General features: G+C 42.9%; 1 protein-coding gene across 3 annotated transcripts in view; it reads left to right on the plus strand.

The window, feature by feature from the left end:
• MAP4 (microtubule associated protein 4) overlaps positions 1-22,817 on the plus strand; it is a 236,396-nt gene that overhangs the window by 151,487 nt on the left and 62,092 nt on the right. Inside the window, exons 4-8 of one of the 3 annotated variants that reach the window (XM_025377042.1) lie at positions 6,345-6,467; positions 12,784-12,897; positions 15,885-16,037; positions 17,877-19,016; positions 20,028-20,150. In XM_025377042.1, coding sequence (XP_025232827.1) covers positions 6,345-6,467; positions 12,784-12,897; positions 15,885-16,037; positions 17,877-19,016; positions 20,028-20,150 — 1,653 coding nt within the window. The remainder of the gene's footprint in view (positions 1-6,344; positions 6,468-12,783; positions 12,898-15,884; positions 16,038-17,876; positions 19,017-20,027; positions 20,151-22,817) is intronic. The other 2 variants (XM_025377043.1, XM_025377044.1) reach the window with 2 other exon arrangements.

Genomic DNA, 22,817 nt, shown 5'->3' on the forward strand with positions numbered 1-22,817 from the left:
GATCATGAGGTCAGGAGATCGAGACCATCCTGGCTAACACGGTGAAACCCCGTCTCTACTAAAAAATACAAAAAACTAGCCGGGCGAGGTGGTGGGCGCCTGTAGTCCCAGCTACTTGGGAGGCTGAGGCAGGAGAATGGCGTGAACCCGGGAGTCGGAGCTTGCAGTGAGCTGAGATCCGGCCACTGCACTCCAGCCTGGGCGACAGAGCGAGACTCCGTCTCAAAAAACAAAACAAAACAAAAAGTATAGTCTATTATCTCCCTTGTATTCTTGCAGACATTAAAAATAACTCAAAATTTCTGAGATCCTCTAGGGAGATGTTCCTAAAGACATTCCAGATTATGCAAAATCTAGAAATAATTATCTTGTTTCATTCCTCTTTTTACATCTTTCCCCAAGACACTTCATGTAAATGAAATCAGATTTAATTGATTCTTTGAAACACAAAAATAAAGGGCAACCTTCAAGTGGAAAGCTTGCACTTAGAGGAGGCCTGATGACTTGGCTAGTAACAAACAAGGGATAGTCTTGCCACCTACTTTGCAGTTTGCCTTGAGGTAGGTGCATTAGCCATGGGTCCTTTATATAGGTACTCTGTGGCTGAGCCTTCTCCTTTCCCAGGGATACCTTCTGTAAGTCCTGGTCTGTTTTTCCAGCACAAGGTAGTAGGGAAATTTTAAACTGTAGTACTGGGGCTATTCAGCCTCTCAAAACTTCCTTCAGAATTCTTTACTCATCTCACTTTCATACCCTTGTCCTCCCTTCTCCACAAAAGTTCATATCCCCTAACAAGGAAGTGTGTAGTAAAAACAGCTTTTATTGGGCCAGGTGTGGTGGCTCATGTTTGTAATCCCAGCACTTTGGGAGGCCAAGACGGGAAGCCAAGAGTTGGAGACCAGCCTGTGCAAGATAGTGAGACCCCCTCCTCTACAAAAAAATTAAAAATTAGCCGGGCAGCGCCGGGCGCAGTGGCTCACACCTGTAATCCCAGCACTTTGGGAGGCCGAGGTGGGCGGATCACAAGATTAGGAGATTGAGACCATCCTGGCTAACACAGTGAAACCCTGTCTCTACTAAAAATACAAAAAATTAGCCGGGCGTGGTGGCAGGCGCCTGTAGTCCCAGCTACTTGGGAGACTGAGGCAGGAGAATGGCATGAACCCAGGAGGCGTAGCTTGCAGTGAGCTGAGATCGTGCCACTGCACTCCAGCCTGGGCGACAGAGCGAGATTCCGTCTCAAAAAAGAAAAATTAGCCGGGCAGCGTGGCATATGCTAGTAGTCCCAGCTACTTGGCAGGCTGAGGTGAGAGGATCGCTTGAGCCAGGGAGGTCGAGGCTGCAGTGAGCTATGATCACACTACTGCACTCCAGCTTGGGTGACAGAGTGACACCCTGTCTCCAAAAAAAAAAAAGAAAAAAAGAAAGAAAAAACTTTATTGAGGTGTAATTTACATACCCAAAAATTTACCTATTGTAAGTGTGGAAGTAAATGATTCTTAGTAAAATTACGAAGTCAAAATGATTCTTAGTAAAATTATGGAATTGTGCGACCGTAACTGTAATCCATCTTTAGAACATTTTTTTATTACCCTGAAAGTTCCCTTGAGCCCATTTACAAAGCCAGTCCCTATTCTGACCTACAGTTTCAGGTGACCACTGATCTGCTTCCTGTTATCGTTCTGTAGTTCTAGAAGTTTCGTTTAAATGGAATCATGCAATATATATTCTTTGGTGTCTTGCTTTCCTCACTTAGTATAATGCTTTTGAGATTCTTCTGTACGAAAATTTAAAAAAATAGCCAGATGTGGTGGTGTGCACCTGTAGTCCCAGCTATTCTTGAGGCTGAGACAGGAAGATCTCCTGAGCCCAGGAGTTTAAGGTTATAGTGAGCTGTGATCCTGCCACTGCACTCCAGCCTGAGCAACAGAGCAGGACTGTCTCAAAAATAAAAACAAGAAAAGATAGCCAAGCATGGTGGTGTACACCTGTGGTCTCAGCTATAGGTGTCTCTTGCAGAGGCAAGAATATTACTTGAGCCCAGGAGTTTGAGGCTGCAAAGGAGTATGATTGCACCTGTGAATAGCCGCTGCACTCTAATAGTCTGGGCAATGTAGTGAGACCCCACCTCTAAAAATAAAGTAGCAGTTAAAAATGGATACAGGGCTTAGGCAGACACATCTCCAAAGAAAACATACAAATGCCAGATAAATACATGAAAAGATGTTCAACATCATTAGTCATTAGAGCAGTCCAAATCAAAACCATGGTAAGATGCCACTTCTTACCACATCTAGGGTGACTACGATAAGAAAAAGATAACATGTTGGTGAAGCTGTGAAGAAACTGGAGTCCTCATGTATTGTTGTTGGGATTGTAAAATGATGCAGCCGTTTTGGAAAACAGTTTGGCAGTGTCTCAATATATTAAACATAAAGTTGCTTTATGACCGAGCAGTTGTACTCCTAGGTATATATCCAAGAGAATTGAAACATGCTCCCACAGAAACCTGTACATGAATGTTCATAGCAGCATTATTCACAATATCCAAAAAGTAGAAACAACCAAATGTCAACTGATGATAAACAAAATGTGGTGGATCTACCCAGTGGAATGTTATTTGGCTATAAAAAGGAATAAAGTTCAGATACCATACTACAACATGGATGAACCTTGAAAACATTGTGCTAAATGAAAGAGGTCAGTCACAAAAGATGACACATTGCGTGACTTCATTTATATGAAATATCTAGATTAGGCAAATCCGTAGGAACAAAAAGTAGACGAGTGGTTACCAAGGGGTAGGGGAAAGTGGGAAAGGAGAAAAGATATGGGATTTCTTTTTTGGAGTGAAGAAAATATTCTGAAGTTAACTGTGAATCTGCTAAAAAAAACCTTTGAACTCTACTTTAAAAGGGTGAATTTTGTGAATTATATCCAATAAAGCTGTTATTTAAAAAAATAAAGAGGCTGGTCCAAAGGTAGTGAGTTATCTCAATTGTTCACAGTTAGTTACAGATTGAACTCCACATTCCACTCTTTCCCTGCTTCTCACTGTTGTACTTGACTAGTCTTTAAAAATACAGGTAGAGCCAGGCACAGTGGCTTGGGGAGGTTGAGATCAGAGAACTGCTTGAGCCCAGAAGTTGGAGACCAGCCTGGGCAACATAATGAGACCCTGTCTCTACCAAAAGAAAAAGAAAAAATGTGTTTAAATTAGGCAGGTGTGGTGGCAAGTGCCTATATTTGTAGCTACTTGGGAGGCTGAGGTGAGAGGATTGCTTGAGCCTGGGAAGTTAAGGCTGCAGTCAGCCATGATCCACACCACTTCATTCCAGCCTGGATGACAGAGCAAGACCCTGTCTCAACAACAAAAAAAGAGCACCTTTAAGAAAAACAAAAATAAATAAAAGGAAACCACCAAACTACCATTTTACACATTCTCAAAATTGCTCCTGTCAGTCTTTTTGTACAGCCTTTTTTTAAAAATAGAGTCTTTTTCTGTCACCAAGGCAGTAGTGTGATCACAGGTGACTGCAGCCTCTACTTCCCAGGCTCAAGCAATCTTCCCACTTTAGCATCCTCAGTAGCTGAAACTACAGACACTCGTCACCATGCTTGGCTAATTTTTTTTTGTATGTTTTTGTAGAGACAGGGTCTCACTATGTTACCCAGACTGGTCTCAAACTTCTGGGCTCAGGTGATCCTTCTGCCTCAGCCTCCCGAAGTACTGGGATTACAGGCATGAACCATTGTGCCTGGCCTGATAACAGCCATTTTAGTGGTTGTGTAGTCGGATCTCATTGTAGTTTTAATTTGCATTTCCCTAAGCACTGATGGGCTTCATTCATGTGCATATTAAGCATTATATATTTTCTTTGGTAAAATGTCTACTGAATATTTCAGCCTTTTTTTTTTTTTTTGAGACAGAGTCTTGCTCTGTCGCCCAAGCTGGAGTGCAGTGGTGTGATCTCCACTCACTGCATTCCGCCTACCAGATTCACACCTTTCTCCTGCCTCAGCCTCCTGAGTAGCTGGGACTACAGGCATCCTCTACCATGCCCGGCTAATTTTTTCTTGTATTTTTAGTAGAGACAGGATTTCACTGTGTTAGCCAGGATGGTCTCGATTTCCTGACCTCGTGATCCACCTGCCTCGGCCTCCCAAAGTGCTGGGATTACAGGCATGAGCCACTACACCCGGCCGCCAAGTTTTAAATTGAGTTGTTTATCTTATAATTGTATTGTAAGAGATTATAATCTCTTCTACATACAAATCTTTTATCAGATTTATGATTTGCAAATATTTCTCAAAGTCTATGACTTCTCTTTTCATTTTCTGTAATAGTATCTTTGTTGTTGTCTTTTGTTTGTTTTTGTTTGTTTGTTTGTTTGGTTTTGTTTTTTGAGTCTCACTCTGTTGCCCCAGGCTGCAGTACAGTGGCGCAATGTCAGCTCACTGCAACCTTCGCCTCCCAGGCTCAGGCGATTCTCCTGCCTCAGCCTCCCGAGTAGCTGGGAATGCAGGCGTGAGCCACCAGGCCCAGCTAATTTTTGTAATTTTTAGTAGAGACAGAGTCTCGCCATGTTGGCCAGTCTGGTCTCGAATTCCTGACTTCAGGTGATCCGCCCAACTCAGCCTCCCAAAGTGCTGGGATTACAGGCGTGAGCCACCATGCCTGGCTGTTTAATAGTATCTTTGAAAAGCAAAATTTTAAAACGTTCATGATGTTCAATTTATGTATTTTGTCTCTTACAGATAGTGCTTTTGGTGACATGTCTAAAATCTTTGCCTAATCCAAAGTCACAAAGATTTTCTTTTTAACTCTTTTTTTTTTTTTTTGAGACAGAGTCTCTCTGTCTACCAGGCTGGAGTGCAGTGGCACGATCTCGGCTCACTGCAAGCTCCGCCTCCCGGGTTCACACCCTTCTTCTCCTGCCTCAGCCTCCCGAGTAGCTGGAACTACAGGCGCCCACTGGCACGCCTGGCTAATTTTTTGTATTTTTAGTAGAGACAGGGTTTCACTGTGTTAGCCAGGATGGCCTCGATCTCCTGACTTCGTGATCCACCCGCCTCGGCCTCCCAAAGTGCTGGGATTACAGGCGTGAGCCACTGCGCCTGGCCTTAACTCTTGTATTAGGTCTTTGTCTTGTCTTTTTTTTTTTTTTTTTTTTTCATAATAAATTAGCACGTGAACTACGTTAGGTCTCTGATCTGTTTGGAGTTAACTTATGTTTGTAGATAGCCAGTTGACCCTAACTTTGTATGTTTCTCTCTGAACCTGTTCTGTTCCATTTATCTAAGTGTGTTGTCATTACCACACTGAGTTGGTACAGTCTTGCTCTGTCACCCAGGCTGCAGTGCAGTGGTGCAATCTTCGCTCACTGCAGCCTTCCCACTCCCAGGTTTAAGTGATTCTCATGCCTCAGCCTCTGGAGTAGCCGGAATTACAGGCATGTACCACCATGCCCAGCTAATTTTTGTATTTTTGCTAGAGACATGGTTTCACCATGTTGGTCAGGCTGGTCTCGAACTCCTGACCTCAAAGTGATCTGCCTGCCTCAGCCTCCCAAAGTGTTGGGATTACAGGAGGTGAGCCACTTCTCCCGGCCTGAGTTCGTACATTTATAATAACTTTTGAAATCAGGTTATGTAAGCCCTTCAACTGTTTTTCTTCAAAATTGTTTTGGCTTTTCTAGGTTTTTTGCATTTTGACATAAATTATGGAATGAGCTTATTTTGTAATTTCCTCAATATATTGGTCATTTTCAGGATTACCATCTTAACAGTATTGAATCTTTCATTCCTGAACATGTTATATCTTTCCACTTATTTAGGCTGACTTTTATTTTTTATTTTTATTTTTGTAATTCCAGTGCCCTGAAATGGTTGCTTTTGACAGTTTTATCCTTGTTCTTTCATGTGGAGAAATCGCTACCCTCTTCATGCCTGCATAACCTAGAAGTCACTCTGTAGTGCTTTTTTAACTTTAATGACCTACTTTATTTCCTTCTATCTTAAAGGTTTTTTTAGTGACAGAGTCTTGCTGTGTTGCCCAGGGTGGAATGCAATAGCTATTCACAGGTGCAATCATAGTGCACTACAGCCTCAAACTCCCGGATTCAGGCAATCCTGTCTCAGTCTCCCAAGTAAATGGGGCTACAGACGCACCATTGCACCCAGCTCCTTTTGTCTTTCAATTAGAAGAAAAAAGCTTTCTTGTAAACACTAACTACATAGAAATTTTTATATTGTACTAGCTGTAATACTTTGTAGAAATTCCATTGTAGTAGAGGAGAAAACTGTAATACCTTGTAACTTTTGTTTTCTGTCTCTATTTTAAGGGTCTCCAACTGAATTCCTTGAAGAGAAAATGGCCTACCAGGAATACCCAAATAGCCAGAACTGGCCAGAAGATACCAACTTTTGCTTCCAACCTGAGCAAGTGGTCAATCCTATCCAGACTGGTAAGTGCTGGCTTGCTCATAACTACTAAATGTGTGCTATGACATAAATGTGAAAAAGCTACAACCACCATTCAACTGAAAATATTTTAGCTTAAATATAGCTCACAAAGTGCAACCTGAGCATTGATTTGTCCCTTTCTCGTCTTCATTTATCCTTTCCTTTGAGACACTTAATGCCCTCTAGTTCCCTGCTCTTCAAAACCTATTTTAAATACATTATCTGAAATTCATGTACATGGAAGATTAGAGGATCCATAGTACCTTAGAACCTTAATTCTTCCAGAAGCAATTATTATGGTAATGTTAAACCAGTGCTGTTTTGTGCCAGGCACAGTGCTAGAGCCTTTATATATACATTATCAGTATTTCTTACCTAACTCTGCCAAATATATATATCCTCTTTTGACAGAAGAGAAAGCTGATTCATACCCACTTTCTATAAAATTAAAAACAGGCTGGGTGCAGTGGCTCACGCCTGTAATCCCAGCACTTTGGGAGGCCAAAGTGGGTGGATCACCTGAGTTCGAGAGTTCAAGACCAGCCTGACCAACATGGAGAAAGCCGGTGTCTACTAAAAATACAAAATTAGCCAGGCGTGGTGGCATATGTCTGTAATCCCAGCTACTCAGGAGGCTGAGGCAGGAGAATTGCTTGAACCCGGGAGGCGGAGGTTGCGGTGAGCTGAGATTGCGCCACTGCACCCCAGCCTGGGCAACAAGAGCAAAACTCCATCTCAAAAAAAAACAAAACACCAAAAAAAAAAGAAAAAAAAAAAAAAAAAGCCTATCTGTAGTAGCCCAGAGCTAGAGTTGTTAGCAAGAATGAGTTTCAAAAGAGCCTCAAAGGAGTAGCTTTGGTACTTCCCTGTTAGCCAGGTTGAGAGCTCAAGTTATGTTTCCACTTAAATATGGCTTCTTTTTTGACATCTAACTTATAAGATGCTCATCGTTTGTTTCAAATAACCTAGTATGTGATATTCTGTACCATTTGTCAGTTATTGGCTTTCCTAGATACAAAGTAATTTTGGGGGGAGGGTGAAGAAAAAGCTATATTGAGATATAATTCTTTTTTCTTTTTTTGAGACAGAGTCTCGCTCTGTCACCCAAGCTGGAGTGCAGTGGCGCAGTCTCAGCTCATGGCAACCTCCACCTCCCGAGTTCAAGCGATTCTCCTGCCTCAGCCTCCCATATAGTTGGAATTATAGGTGCCCACCACACCCAACTAATTTTTTGTATTTTTAGTAGAGACAAGGTTTCACCATGTTGGCCAGGCTGGTCTCAAATTCCTGACCTCAGATGATCTGCCCACCTCCGCCTCCCAAAGTGCTGGGATTACAGGTGTAAGCCACTGTGCCCGGCCAATAATTCATGGTGCCATACAGTTTACCCATTTAAAATGTATAATTCGGCCAGATTCAGTGATTTGTGCCTGTAATCCCAGCACTTTGTGAGGCATAGGTGGGATGATCACTTGAGGCCAAGAGTTTGAGACCAGCCTGAGCAACATAATGAGATTCTGTCTCTACAAAAAATTTTAAAATTAGCTGGGTGTGGCAGCACATGCCTGTAGTCCTAGCTGTTTGGGAGGCTGGGGTGGGGGAATCACTTCAAAGCTGCAGTGACCTAGGATCGTGCTGCTGCACTCTAGCGTGGGCAACACAGCAAGACCCTGTCCCCAGTAGACATGTAGACAGACAGGCAGACAGATAGGTAGAGTAGATAGAGTAGATAAATAGAGTAACTTATGCCGGACTTGGTGGCTCACGCCTGTAATCCCAGCACTTTGGGAGGAGGAGGCGGGCGGATGACCTGAGGTCAGGAGTTCAAGGCCAGCCTGGCTAACATGGTGAAACCTCGTCTCTACTAAAATTAAAAAAATTAGCTGGGTATGGTGGCAGGCGCCTGTAATCCCAGCTACTTGGGAGGCTGAGGTTGGAGGATCACTTGAGCCCAGAAGGCGGAGGTTGCAGTGAGCCAAGATTGTCCCATTGAACTCCAGCTTGGGTGACAGAGCCAGACCCTGTCTCAATAAAATAAAACAAAATAGAGTAACTTAATTCTGCTGAATTGGCCGGGCGTGGTGGCTCACATCTGTAATCCCAGCACTTTGGGAGGCTGAGGTGGGAGGATCACCTGAGGTCAGGAGTTCGAGACCAGCCTGGGCAACATGGTAAAACCCTATCTCTACTAAAAATACAAAAAATAGCCGGGCCTGGTGGTGCGCGCCTGTAATCCCAGCTACTCAGGAGGCTGAGGCAGGAGAATCACTTGAGCCCGGGAGGTGGAGGTTGCAGTGAGCCAAGACCATGTCATTGTACTCCAGCCTGGACAACAAGAGCAAAACTCCATCTCCAAAAAAATTCCACTGAATTGTACTCTATCTACTTGTCTATTTATCTATTTATTTTATGGTTATAACCATAACCAGAGTCAATTTTAGAACACTTTTATTACCACAAAAAGAAACTCTGTACCTTTTAAATATCACCCCCATCTTCCTATCCACCGCAACCCTAAGCAACTACCAATTTGCTTTTTGTCTCTATAAATTTGCTTAGATTGGACATTTTATATAAAGGGAATCATATAATGTGGTTTCTTTGTGACTGCTTTTTTTCACTTAGCATAATGTTTTGAGGAGTCCTGCATTTTGTGGCACGTATCAATACTTTATGGACACGTAATATTCCATTGTATGGATATACCATATTTTGTTCATTATTTTATTTTTTTGAGACAGAATCTCCCTCTGTCACCCAGGCTGGAGTGCAGTGGCACAATCTGGGCTCACTGCAGCCTTGATCGTCCGAGGTCAAATGATAAATAAATAAATCATTCAAATCAGTAAGAAGAGGAGCCAGAAAGGGTAACAAAGGAATGACCAATTTTGAGTAGGAAAAACAATTCAGGGGAGTTTAATTTCCTGAAAGTTGAGTATGGTAGTCAACTGCCAGGATGGCTCCCAATGATCCCTGCCTCCTGGTATTGATACCCTTGTGTGGTCACCTCCCATGTTGTGCTAGGTTTGGTCTGTGTGATCGTAGAATAGATAGCAGAAATAATGGTGTGTCATTTCTGAGATTAAATTACAAAAAATATCGTAGCTTCAGCCGGACGCAGTGGCTCACACCTGTAATCCTAGCAGTTTGGGAGACCGAGGCAAGTGGATCATGAGGTCAAGAGATCAAGACCATCCTGGCCAACGTGGTGAAACCCCATCTCTACTAAAAATACAAAAATTAGCCGGGTATGGTGGCGGGTGCCTGTAGTCCCAGCTACTCGGGAGGCTGAGGCAGGAGAATCACTTGAACCCAGAAGGCAGAGGTTGCAGTGAACTGAGATCGCACCACTGCACCCCAGCCTGGGCAACAGAGCGAGACTCTGTCTCAAAAAAAAAAAAAAAAAAAATCGTAGCTTCCATCTTGATCACTCTGGGTTTACTCATCATGAGGAAAGCCAGCTGATACAGAGAGACACACATGGGAGAGGAACAGAGGCCTCCATTCAACAGCCATGTAAGCCATCTTAACAGGCAGGTTCTGCAGCCCCAATCAAGTCTTCAGATCACCACAGCCCCTGGCCAACCACTGGACTGCAACCTTGTGAGAAACCCTTGCTTTGGAGCTGGGGAATAAATAGGTTCTGGGGCACATTTTGAAGGTCAAATGCAATGCATTTTCTGATGGATTGGCTGTGGTATATGAAAAAGAGAGGCCCAAGATGACTCCAAGGATTTTTACAAAAAAGATAGAAGGATAGAAGGCCATTAGAGATGGAAAGACTATATAAGGAGTAGATTTGGAAACATGCTACATAAAAGTCTGAAAATAAGGGGAGATGTCTAGAGGTCTTGAGATATAAATTCAGGTGTCATCAACCTATAGATGGAATTTTAAACTGTGGGATTAGAGGAGAGGGAATGTAGAGAGAGAAAAGGTTTGTCCTGTTCCTCATAACCACTCAGTTCTTTAGTTCTTAGCTTAAATACATATCAAACAAAGATCTCCCTTGACTTGAACCAAAATATATCCTGTGGCTAAATGTTCCCATCCCTGACCTTGTACATCTTTGGGTTTTTTAGAGCATACTGGGTCTGCCACGTGGTAGGCACCCAGTAAAAAAATTAATGACTAAATGACAGAACTCTCTGTAAGAATCATGTATTTTTACACGTAATTTAGCAAGCTCCTATCTTACGGTGCAAACCATACAGCGTTGACTCTGTTTGATGCTTTAAGAATCCTACTTTCCCTCAAAGGAAGTGTGAGAGACAGAGCAAGCAGCAAGCTACCCCAAACCATATAGAACTGGGGAGCATGAATGTTTATCATCTCTCTCATATTCTATCTCCCCGACTTTTCTTTTTTTAAATTTTGTTCTGTTTGTATTATTTATTTTGAGATGGGATTTCACTCTGTCACCCAGGCTGTAGCTCAGTGGTGCAACCACGGCTCACCACAGACTCAACCTCCCCAGGCTCAAGTGATCCTCCCACCTCAGCCTTCTGAGTAGTTGGGACTACAGGCATGTGCCACCATACCTGGCTAATTTTTCCATTTTTTTGAAAATAAGGGTTTGTTTGTTTGTTTGTTTTAACAAAAAACAGGCTGTGTTTTTTGTTTTTAAAGATAGAGGTCTCACTATGTTGCCCAGACAGGAGTGCAGTGACTATTCACAGTCGCCATATCATAGTGCACTGCAGCCTTGAACCCCTGGGCTCAAGAAGATCCTCCCACCTCAGCCTCTTAAGTAGCTGTGGTGTGTGCCACCTTTCCAGGCTCCCGTGGTTTTCTGAAGAAGAAGCCTCAACAAGTTTCCAAGTGTTACCTTCTGCTTGTTCACACTTCCTGATGCAGTGGTCTCCCCTAATCCTGAAATTTTTTACAAAAAGAGGGTGGTATAGCTGCCTCAGAGCCAAGAAAATGAACATTCTTTCAAGGCCTGGGCTTTTATGCGGCTGTCTCTGACAACTGAAGTGTCTTAAGGGAGTGATGTGTTAGTGGCACTCAGGAACTGGTTGAAAATGCAGATTCTCAGGAACCAGCAATCTTTATTTTAACAAGCCTCCAGGGTGATTAAGATAATAAGATAAATTTCGAGAAGGCCTCTTCAGAAAGTGTAACTCTTGTTTAGCCTGAACAGCTTTGTTTTTTTTCTTTTTTCTTTTTTTTTTTGAGACAGAGTCTCACTGCAACCTCAGCCTCCCAGGTTCAAGCGATTTTTCTGCCTCAGCCTCCCAGATAGCTGGGAATACAGGCACGTGGCACTACGCCTGACTAATTTTTTTTGTATTTTTAGTAGAGACGGGATTTCACTGTATTAGCCAAGATGGTCTCAATCTCCTGACCTCATGATCCGCCCGCCTTGGCCTCCCAAAGTGCTGGGATTACAGGCATGAGCCACCACGCCCAGCCCTGCTTTTTTTTCATGTACAAAAGCACAAAGAGTTTACCTGATGTTTTGAGTGCTTTTTTTCATGCCAGCTCCTGAGTCAAGGGTTTGTTTCTTCTCTCAGGATAACAATTGTTTATCTTGTCCCATTCAGACAGTTTTGAAATGCAGTTTTCTTCGTCATGTCTACATGAGGTGAAAAATTCCTTGTTGTTTTTTTTTTTAAGCTTCTTAATGGCTCTGTCTTTTTAAAAAGTAACTTAAAATGAATGTTATATAAATATATATTGAAAATTTAGTTTTCTCTGTACTTTCACCTCTTAGAGTGTTTGTTATACAGTTGAGCATTAGTTGCCCTTTTTGTTTCATACATTTGTTGGCTATCTGATGTACGTAACCAAATCTTAGAGAAGGGATCATTTATTATTAACTCATAACAAATGAATTAGCGTATATTGATTCTCTACCATGTGCAGTCACATATGATCTCAATTTACTTACTATTGACAACTCATCTATATTCATCATAGGATAATAAGAAATACTGGCCGGGCACGGTGGCTCATGCCTGTAATCCCAACCCTTTGGGAGGCCGAGGTGGGCAGATCACTTGAGATCAGGAATTTGAGACCAGCCTGGCCAACATGGAGAAACCCTGTCTCTACAAAAAAAATACAAAAATTAGCCAGGCATGGTGGTGGGCACCTGTAATCCCAGCTACTTAAGAGACTGAGGCAGGAGAATCGCTTGAACCTGGGAGGTGGAGGTTGCAGTGAACCAGGATGGCACCACTGCCCTCCAGTGCAACAGAGCCTCGGCAACAGAGCAAGACTCCGTCTCAAAAAAAAAAAAAAAAAAGAAGAGAAATATTAATCTTTCTAGTTGCATTCACCAGGAATGAGTTTTGAATTTCTTCTGTATTCCAGATCCCTTTAAGATGTACCATGATGATGACCTGGCAGATTTGGTCTTTCCCTCCAGTGCAACAGCTGATACTTCAATATTTGCAGGACAAAATGATCCCTTGAAAGGCAGTTACGGTATGGCTTCTCCAAATGGATTTATTCTGTAGGGAAGGAAAAAAATTTTTTCCTTTACTCATCTTTGGTTTACTGACTAGGGCTCTATGACAAAAGATTGATTAGCAAGAAAAAAGAGACCAAAGTTTAACATGTGAATTTCTTTTTTTTTTTTTTTTTTGAGACGGGGTCTCGCTCTGTCACCCAGGCTGGAGTGCAGTGGCCGGATCTCAGCTCACTGCAAGCTCCGCCTCCCGGGTTCACGCCATTCTCCTGCCTCAGCCTCCCGAGTAGCTGGGACTACAGGCGCCCGCCACCTCGCCCGGCTAGTTTTTTGTATTTTTTTAGTAGAGACGGGGTTTCACCGGGTTCGCCAGGATGGTCTCGATCTCCTGACCTTGTGATCCACCCGTCTCGGCCTCCCAAAGTGCTGGGATTACAGGCTTGAGCCACCGCGCCCGGCCCCTAACATGTGAATTTCATATGTATATGAGAGGTACGTAGAGCATGAGTAACTCTGCAAGAGGTGGCTTTAGAATTCCACCTTATATAGCTTCTTCAATAAAGAATGACAATTTTTTTTTTGAGAAGTGAGAAGATGAAGGAAAAAAGACTTTTGATTCTGTAGAGGGGCCGCAAATTGTGGGAGACAAGTAAATAGTAGGTAAAAGCTAGTTAGTAAAGGTTGCTGTGTAGATTCCTATGGTGCCATCTCCAGGCTAATAATAGCCTTCAGCTTAAAAAAGTCCTTATGCCAAAGTAGCGTATTTTGGGGTGGTTTATTCTGGTCTGCTTTAGTTGTTTAATGCCAAACAATCAACGTGGCCTTTCACACATCACCTTTTAAGTTAACCACTAAGAAAAGTTAGATTTAGGGGCTCTGGGTATGACAAGGCTCTCTTTGGATTAATCAAAGGAGACAATTCACAGATTCACAGTTGGGCTGTGATCTCTCCTTTTTTTTGAGACAGTGTCTGACTCTGTCACCCAGGTTGGAGTGCGGTGATGCAATCATGGCCCACTGCAGACTTGGCCTCCTGGTCAGGTGATCCTCCTACCTCAATCTCCTGAGTAGCTGGGATTACAGGTGTGTACCACTATGCCTGGCCAATTTTTTGTAGAGAGGGGGTTTTGCCACGTTGCCCAGGCTGGTCTTGAACTCCTGGGCTCAAGTGATCCACCTGCTTTAGCCTCCCAAAGTGCTGGGATTACAGGCGTGAGCCTTTGCACCCAGCCACATTTGTCTACTTCTTCATTTACAGCTGGACACCGTGGCTTATACCTGTAACCCCAGCCCTTTGGGAAGCTGAGGCGAGAGAATTGCTTGAGCCCAGGAATTTGAAACCAATCTGGGCAACATAGGGAGATCCTGTCCTACAAAAAATTTTAAAATTCAGCCAGACATGGTGGCACATACCTGTAGTCTCACCTACTCAGAAGGTTGAGGTGGAAGGATTGTTTGAGCCCAGAAGGTCGAGGTTGCATTGAGCCGTGATCATGCCACTGTACCCCAGCCTGGACAACAGAGTTGAGACCTTGTCTTTAAAAAAAAAAAAAAAAAAATCTGGGTGCAGTGGCACACGCCTGTAATCCCAGCACTTTGGGAGGCCAAGGCAGGTGGATCACTTGAGTCCAGGAGTTCGAGACCAGCCTGGCCAAAATGGTGAAATCCCGTCTCTACTGAAAATATAAAAATTAAGCTGGGCATAGTGGCTCATGCCTGTAATCCCAGCACTTTGGGAGGCAGAGACGGGTAGATCACCTGAGGTCAGGAGTTTGAGACCAGCCTGGCCAACATGGTGAAACCCCATCTCTACTAAAAATAGAAAAATTAGGCCAGGTGTGGTGGCTCATGCCTGTAATCCCAGCACTCTGGAAGGTGGAAGTGGGCAGATCACCTGAGGTCAGGAGTTCGAGACCAACCTGGCCAACATGGTGAAACACTGTCTCTACTAAAAATACAAAAATTAGCTGGACGTAGTGGCGGACACCTATAATTCCAGCTACTCTGGAGGCTGAGGTGGAAGAATCACTTGAACCCAGGAGGCGGAGGTTGCAGTGAGCTGAGATTGTGCCATTATACTCCAGCCTGGGCAATGAGTGAGACTGCATCTCAAAAATAAATAAATATAAGAAAAATAAGAAAATTAGCTGGGCATGGTGGCGCATGCCTGTAATCCTAGCTACTCGGGAGGCTAAGGCAGGAGAATCACTTGAACCTGGGAGGTGGAGGTTGTAGTGAGCTGAGATCATGCCACTGCTGCAGCCTGGGCAACAGAGTGAGACTCCATCTCAAAAACAACAACAACAACAAAAACCTGTTACAAAGTATTTTAATAAAATTGTCTTCTAATGTTGGAAACGGAAGTGTTAATCTCATTTTGCAGATGAAGAAATTAAGACGCACAATTTTTTACTATAGTATATTATGTTGGTTATGGTGTTGGAATTAGAGTTGAATCATTAATATTTTGAATCTTTATATTACCCTGTAGAAGGTAGCCAATGAATGTTGATTAATGGCACTACTGGGATATACTATACCACCTACTAACAACTAGCTAAAACCTGAAGAATATCAGCATTGTTTCCTTTAAAACTTGTTTGCATTGTTGGCCAGGCACAGTGGCTCACACCTGTAATCTCAGCACTTTGGGAGGCCAAGGCGAGTGGATCACAAGGTCAGGAGTTTGAGACCAATGTGGCCAACATAGTGACACCCCGTCTCTATTAAAAATACAAAAAAAATTAGCCAGGTGTGGTGGTGTGTGCTTGTAATCCCAGCTACTTGAGAGGCTGAGGCAGGAGAATGGTGTGAACCCGGGAGGCGGAGGTTGCAGCGAGCCGAGATCGTGCCATTGCACTCCAGCCCAGGCGCAGTGTGAGACTCCGTCTTAAAAAAAGAAAAAAACTTTTTTTGCATTGTTTTTTATTAGTCTGTGTCTGCCTGGCAATATATGCTGCTGATTTTAAATATCAGATACCTTTTGTTTCTAGTGTTTACTAAGTTTCCAGATGTGTTTGTGTTTTAATATTAGGTATGTCTTCTTGCAACACAGCTGTTGTACCTCAGGGGTGGTCTGTGGAAGCCTTAAACTCTCCACACTCAGAGTCCTTTGTTTCCCCGGAGGCTGTTGCAGAACCTCCTCAGCCAACAGCAGGTAAAATATTAGAGACTCCCTTTATCAGTTGATGGTTGCAGTATTGGTAATCAATATAAATCATCAGGTGTATTTTTTAGCAGCTTACAGCAGGTATAAAAATTTCAGAACTGTCACATATGTTTTGCTTATATTAGTGATATCACCACTGGAGGAATTAAGTTGTTAAACTATAACACTCAGGGTTAATGGGCAAATAAATATATATATATTTGAACATATATATATATTTAAACATATGTGTATATATATTTTGTTTCATCACATTTTCATTGTATTAGGTATCAGAATTTCTTTTTCTTTTTTTTTTTTTTTTTTTGAGACGGAGTCTTGCTCTGTCGCCCAGGCTGGAGTGCTGTGGCCGGATCTCAGCTCACTGCAAGCTCCGCCTCCCGGGTTCCCGCCATTCTCCTGCCTCAGCCTCCCGAGTAGCTGGGACTACAGGCGCCCGCCACCTCGCCCGGCTAGTTTTTTGTATTTTTTAGTAGAGACGGGGTTTCACCGTGTTAGCCAGGATGGTCTCGATCTCCTGACCTCGTGATCCGCCCGTCTCAGCCTCCCAAAGTGCTGGGATTACAGGCTTGAGCCACCGCGCCCGGCCTAGAATTTCTTTTTAATTCAGTACAGATTTTTGGCCTGGTGTGGTGGTTCACACCTGTAATCCCAGCACTTTGGGAAGCTGAGGCAGGCAGATCACTTGAGGTCAGGAGTTCTAGACCAGCCTGGCCAACATGGTGAAACCCCATTTCTACAAAAAATACAAAAATTGGGCCGGGCATGGTGGCTCACGCCTGTAATCCCAACAATTTGGGAGGCCAAGGTGGGCAGATCACCTGAGGTCAGGAGTTCGAGACCAGCCTGGCCAACAAGGTGAAATCCCATCTCTACTAAAAATACAAAAAATTAGCTGGGCGTGGTAGCAGGTGCCTGTAATCCCAGCTACTAGGGAGACTGAGGCAGGAGAATCACTTGAAACCAGAAGGCGGAGGTTGCAGTGAGCCAAGATCGTGCCACTGCACTCCAGCCTGGGTGAAAGAGCTAAATAAATCAATAAATAAGCTCGGCGTGGTGGTGTGTACCTGTAATCCCAGCTACTAGGGAGGCTGAGACAGGAGAATCGCTTGAACCCAGGAGCCAAGATCATGCTACTGCACTCCAGCCTGGGCAACAGAGTGAGACCCCATCTTAAAAAACAAAAAAATTCAGTACAGATTTAGAACTCTGGGGTGTTTCTTGATAAGAAGCATGACTGACCTGCTGTCCCACAGATGTTGTAATACTAATTCTGTGCCTATGTTATTTTTTGAAGCCTGTGTTTTCTCTCTTCTTTGCCTTTTCTCCTCCACTACTTGTCCTCCCAGTATTTTACATCTTATTCTTCCAAGTGTTGCGACTGTCAGAGATTAGGCAGAATATGTTACTTGCTGTTAGCTTCTTTTTTTTCATTTACTTATTTATTTATTTTGAGACGGATTCTTGCCCTGTCCTCCCGGGTTCTAGCAATTCTCCTGCCTCAGCCTCCTAAGTAGCTGGGATTACAGGCGCCTGCCACCACATCTGGCTAATTTCTGTATTTTTAGTAGAGACAGGATTTTACCATGTTTGTCAGGCTGGTCTCGAACTCCTGACCTCAGATGATCCATCCGCCTCGACCTCCCAAAGTTCTGGGATTACAGGCGTGAGCCACTGCACCCGACCTAACATTAACTTCTTGGTTATGTGTACAGTCTTATGGTCACAAAAGCCAAATACTTTTATGTCTGAAGAAAGTAAGCATTTTTAATGCAAAGGTATGAGTAGACAATGATATGTCCTAAATTTTCAATTTATTTCCCTTAGAGCTAGCCAAGGAGATAGAAATGGCATCAGAAGAAGAGAGGCCACCAGCACAAGCGTTGGAAATAATGATGGGACTGAAGACTACTGACGTGGCACCATCTAAAGAAACAGAGATGGCTCTCGCCAAGGACATGGCACTAGCCACAAAAACAGAGGTGGCATTGGCTAAAGATATGGAATCACCCACCAAATTAGATGTGACACTGGCCAAGGATATGCAGCCATCCATGGAATCAGATATGGCCCTAGTCAAGGACATGGAACTGCCCATAGAAAAAGAAGTGGCCTTGGTTAAGGATGTCAGATGGCCCACAGAAACAGATGTGTCTTCAGCCAAGAATGTGGTACTGCCCACAGAAACAGAGGTAGCTCCAGCCAAGGATGTGACACTGTTCAAAGAAACAGAGAGGGCATCTCCTATAAAAATGGACTTGGCCCCTTCCAAGGACATGGGACCACCCAAAGAAAACGAGATAGACCCAGCCAAGGGTTTGGTATTACTCTCAGAAATAGAGGTGGCACAAGCTAACGACATTATATCATCCACAGAAATATCCTCTGCTGAAAAGGTGGCTTTGTCCTCAGAAACAGAGGTAGCCCTGGCCAGGGACATGGCCCTGCCCCCGGAAACCAATGTGATCTTGACCAAGGATAAAGCACTGCCTTTGGAAGCAGAGGTGGCCCTAGTCAAGGACATGGCTCAACTCCCAGAAACAGAAATGGCCCTGGGCAAGGATGTGGCTCCGTACACAGTAAAAGAAGTGGGCTCATTGAAGGACATGTCTCCACTGTCAGAAACAGAAATGGCTCTGGGCAAGGATTTGACTCCACCTCCAGAAACAGAAGTAGCTCTCATCAAGAACGTATGTCTGCCTCCAGAAATGGAGATGGTCCCGACTAAGGATCAGGTCCCAGCCCTCAAAACAGAAGCACCCCTGGCTAAGGATGGGATTCTGACCCTAGCCAACAATGTGACTCCAGCCAAAGATGTTCCACCACTCTCAGAAACAGAGGCAACACCAGTTCCAGTTAAAGACATGGAAATTGCACAAACACAAAAAGGAATAAGTGAGGATTCCCATTTAGAATCTCTGCAGGATGTGGGGCAGTCAGCTGCACCTACTTTCATGATTTCACCAGGTATGTGCTTGTGCTTATTCTCATTATTTCTCTCTACCAGGGTGTAGTCCTGAGAAGACTAAGGACAAACATCATGCCAGGTAAAGTACAGACCGTCACGCTGTACTTTGCAAGTTTATTCATACTCCTGCTCTCCTAGACAGCTCTTTCCCACCTTTACCTTCCTCCCACCTCCAACACCTTGTCTATGTTCATTCTCTGCTGATTGTCCTGTTTTTCTTCCAGATAATTCAAGCAATAAAATAGAACATCCACAAATTTCTATTCCATTATCTACCCAACTATTTGTATCTGTATCCATGGACTCTGCTTATGAAAATTCTCCTGTTTTTATAAGTAAACTGTTCCTGCTCCTAATTAAGACCAACCTCTCCTCATTTTGCACTAGGTTCCATCTCCTCTTTCCTACTTGATATATTGCCCCACGTATTCTCCCCTTTTTTGCCCCTCACACCAATTTAAATCCTTTTCCATTGGATCATTCCCACCAATTTAATAAATGTTTGTTATTTTTCCTATCTTAAAAAATGAAACATCAGCCGGGCGCTGTGGCTCACACCTGTAATCCCAGCACTTTGGGCAGCCAAGGTGGGCGGATCACCTGAGGTCAGGAGTTTGAGACCAGCCTGACCATCATGGAGAAACCCTGTCTCCACTAAAAATACAAAATTAGCCGGGCATGGTGGCACATGCCTGTAATCCCAGCTACTTGGGAGGCTGAGGCAGGAGAATCACTTGAATCTGGCAGGCGGAGGTTGTAGTGAGCTGAGATCACGCCATTGCACTCCAGCCTCGGCAACAAAGAGCTAAAAGCTCCATCTCCAAAAAAAAAAAAAGTAACATAACTAGACAAACCCTCCCAACTTCAGCTTCCAACTAGCACTTCACTCCTTTGCTGCCCCTTTTAGGAGAACTCCTCAGAAACTAATCCCATATCCAATTGCTGGCAGGTGGAAAATGGCTGAAATCATGCTTCTCTGAAACGTGTGTGCTTTTTGTTATTATCTTTAGAAACCGTCACAGGCATGGGGGAAAAGTGCAGCTTGCCAGCCAATGAGGATTCTGTGTTAGAAAAACTAGAGGAAAAGAAACCATGCAACAGTCAACCTTCTGAGCTTTCTTCAGAGACCTCAGGTAAGTTAGGAAAACAAATTAGGGGTGATAGACTAGTGATGGTAGACATTGTCTCTAGTTTCCTATTGTATGGTGGTAATCACAGTATAGTTTATGAAGTCAATTCTCTTAGACAGATTTTATCTGGTTTAGACAGAATGTCAGCTTGTTATATATTTAAAAATTATTACTACAGCAAATCAGGATACCTAAATTTTTTTTTCTCCACTTTTTTTTTTTTTTTTTTTTGAGACAGAATCTCACTCTGTCGCCCAAGCTGGCGTGCAGTGGCGTGATCTTGGCTCACTGCAACCTCCACCTACTGGGTTCAAGTGATTCTCCTGCCTCAGCCTCCTGAGTAGCTGGGATTACAGGTGCCTGCCACCACGCCCAGCTAATTTTTAGCAGAGATGGGGTTTCACCATGTTAGCTAGGCTGGTCTCGAACTCCTGACCTCTGGTGATCCGCCCATCTCGGCCTCCCAAAGTGTTGGGATTACAGGTGTGAGCCACCATGCCTGGCCTTCTCCACTGTTTTCATAGTGAAGAAAGGACACCCAAATTTTGATCTGGTTCAGCTGTTCACTATTCTATCCTGTGTGGTCTTAGGCAAGTTACAAAACTTGCCTATATCTCAGTTTACTCAGCATAACATAAATTAATTGGTCAAATGTCCTGTAAAGCCTTACTAGTTACAGTGTTCCGTGGCCCAACAGCGTCTGCATTGCCTGAGAGGCTGGTAGAAATGCAGAATCTTGGGCTCTACCTTAGGCCTTTGTAATTATCATCTGCATTTTAATTAGATCCCCAGATAATTCTGATTTTCATTAAACTTTGAGAGGCGCTGGTCTAAGATACTTTCCAATTTAAAGTTTGATTATTCAGTGAATTTTAAGATTAACTGTTTTTGATAACCCAGAAGCATATGTATATGGTTATCAGCTTGGTTTTCTGTTTACTTTTCTGTGACTGTGATTGGAATGTGGACATCCTGAGGGCAGGGGCCATGACTTATTTCACTTAGAATCTCTATTGCTTTGCACACTACGTAACACAAGACTGGAGCTTAAATGTTTGATTTTTTTTTTTTAATGTTGTTTTACTGACTCAACAAATCAGTAAAGATTTATCAAGTGCTTATGGTATACAGAATACACCATGTTAAGTCACATATTTAAGTCCCACTCCTTGCCCCTGAATTATTACATTATAACCTGAATAAAGAGATAAGTTCTCAGGCATGGACTCTGAAACCCAAGATTTACATAATAATTGAATAAAATAGTATAAAAGATGGCACTGAATAGCTGCTGATTAATTGCTGAATTAAATGTTATAAATACTGTGGGGTACTATAGCCTAGCAATTTTTTGAGCAATGCAATAATTAACCTGATATATTAAATAAAGACTAGGATTTAGAAGATATTAGAGGGGTAGGGACAAGAATGAAATGTACTATTTACATATTATAATATTCTTGGAAATCAGTTTATTGGGTCAGACTTGACAGGAGCTGGCATAGACCTGCTCTTAATGAGACTCTTGCCAGGATCTTAGATCCATATTATATGAACTTGGAGGAAGGTTAGACCAGATCACCTGCTGAAACTCTTCCAAAGATACTCACCTTAATTGTTAAAATTAATTATCCTACTTAACGTTATATATATTTCTCTGTCTTTTGGGAAGTATATTTAGGAGCAGAATGTTGAAATTTAACATATTTGTCTTTCAAAGTAGGATGCTCTGGTTCTGGAATGATGAGAATTTTTCTCTGACCAAAAGGTGGATTCAATATATTTTGTGTGTGTGTGCGTGAAGTGACTTAAGTCTGGCCTTCTGATCTAGTTCCCAGAATCTATCTGGTTTTTTTGGACAAGTATTAGTTTAATATTGGTGACCAAGTCTTAGAATTATAAATTTTGTCCAAAATCATGTATATTTAACCAAAGCAATTAAAAAATTTCACCAAAAAGAGGCAAGCACTAATAATGACCAATATAAATCAGATGAGATTTACAGGCAGTAAGTGCTTATTTTAGAGGTTAAAATATTCAAAATATTTCATTTTTAAAAGTTAAATCCTGCTACTTCTGAAATGTCAAATATTTTATAAATGTTTGAAAACAGTCTTTACCTGAGATGATGATCTGTTAAATATTTTTGCTAGTGCCAGTTAAAAGTGAGAAATGTTTTAGAAAAAAACTGTTTTCCTGAGCAAGTTATAGTAAGTAGTATATGGATTAGTGAAAATAGCCTCCTTAAATTAGTCATTATATGGTCTGGATTTTTTTTTTTTTTTTTAAGAAACAATAACAAAGAGTTTTTTGTTTGGAATTTTAGCCAACTTCATGTATTGCGGTACCCCTCCCACACAAGCCAAACAAGTTTGCAGACCCAGTGACCGCAGGTCAGCCCGGCCCAAGCCTGCCAGGGTCCCTCCTGAGCTGCTGGGAGGCTCTCCTCCATGGAAGACTCTTGATCACAGGCTGGGCCACTGCTCTTTGTCTGAGTCAGGTTGGGTCTCTGGTTCATCCTCCTGTGGTGGGCCTGGGAACCAAAGAAAAAGTATTCATGTTGACTCACTTGAACCCCAGAGGGATCTTGGCAGGGAGGCCTGGGATATAGAAAGCACACCAATAATGATGAAGAAAAAGAAGAAGAAACCAAAGCAAAAGAGATATTCT

This window comes from Theropithecus gelada, chromosome 2, assembly GCF_003255815.1.
Source record: "Theropithecus gelada isolate Dixy chromosome 2, Tgel_1.0, whole genome shotgun sequence".
Taxonomy (NCBI): domain Eukaryota; kingdom Metazoa; phylum Chordata; class Mammalia; order Primates; family Cercopithecidae; genus Theropithecus; species Theropithecus gelada.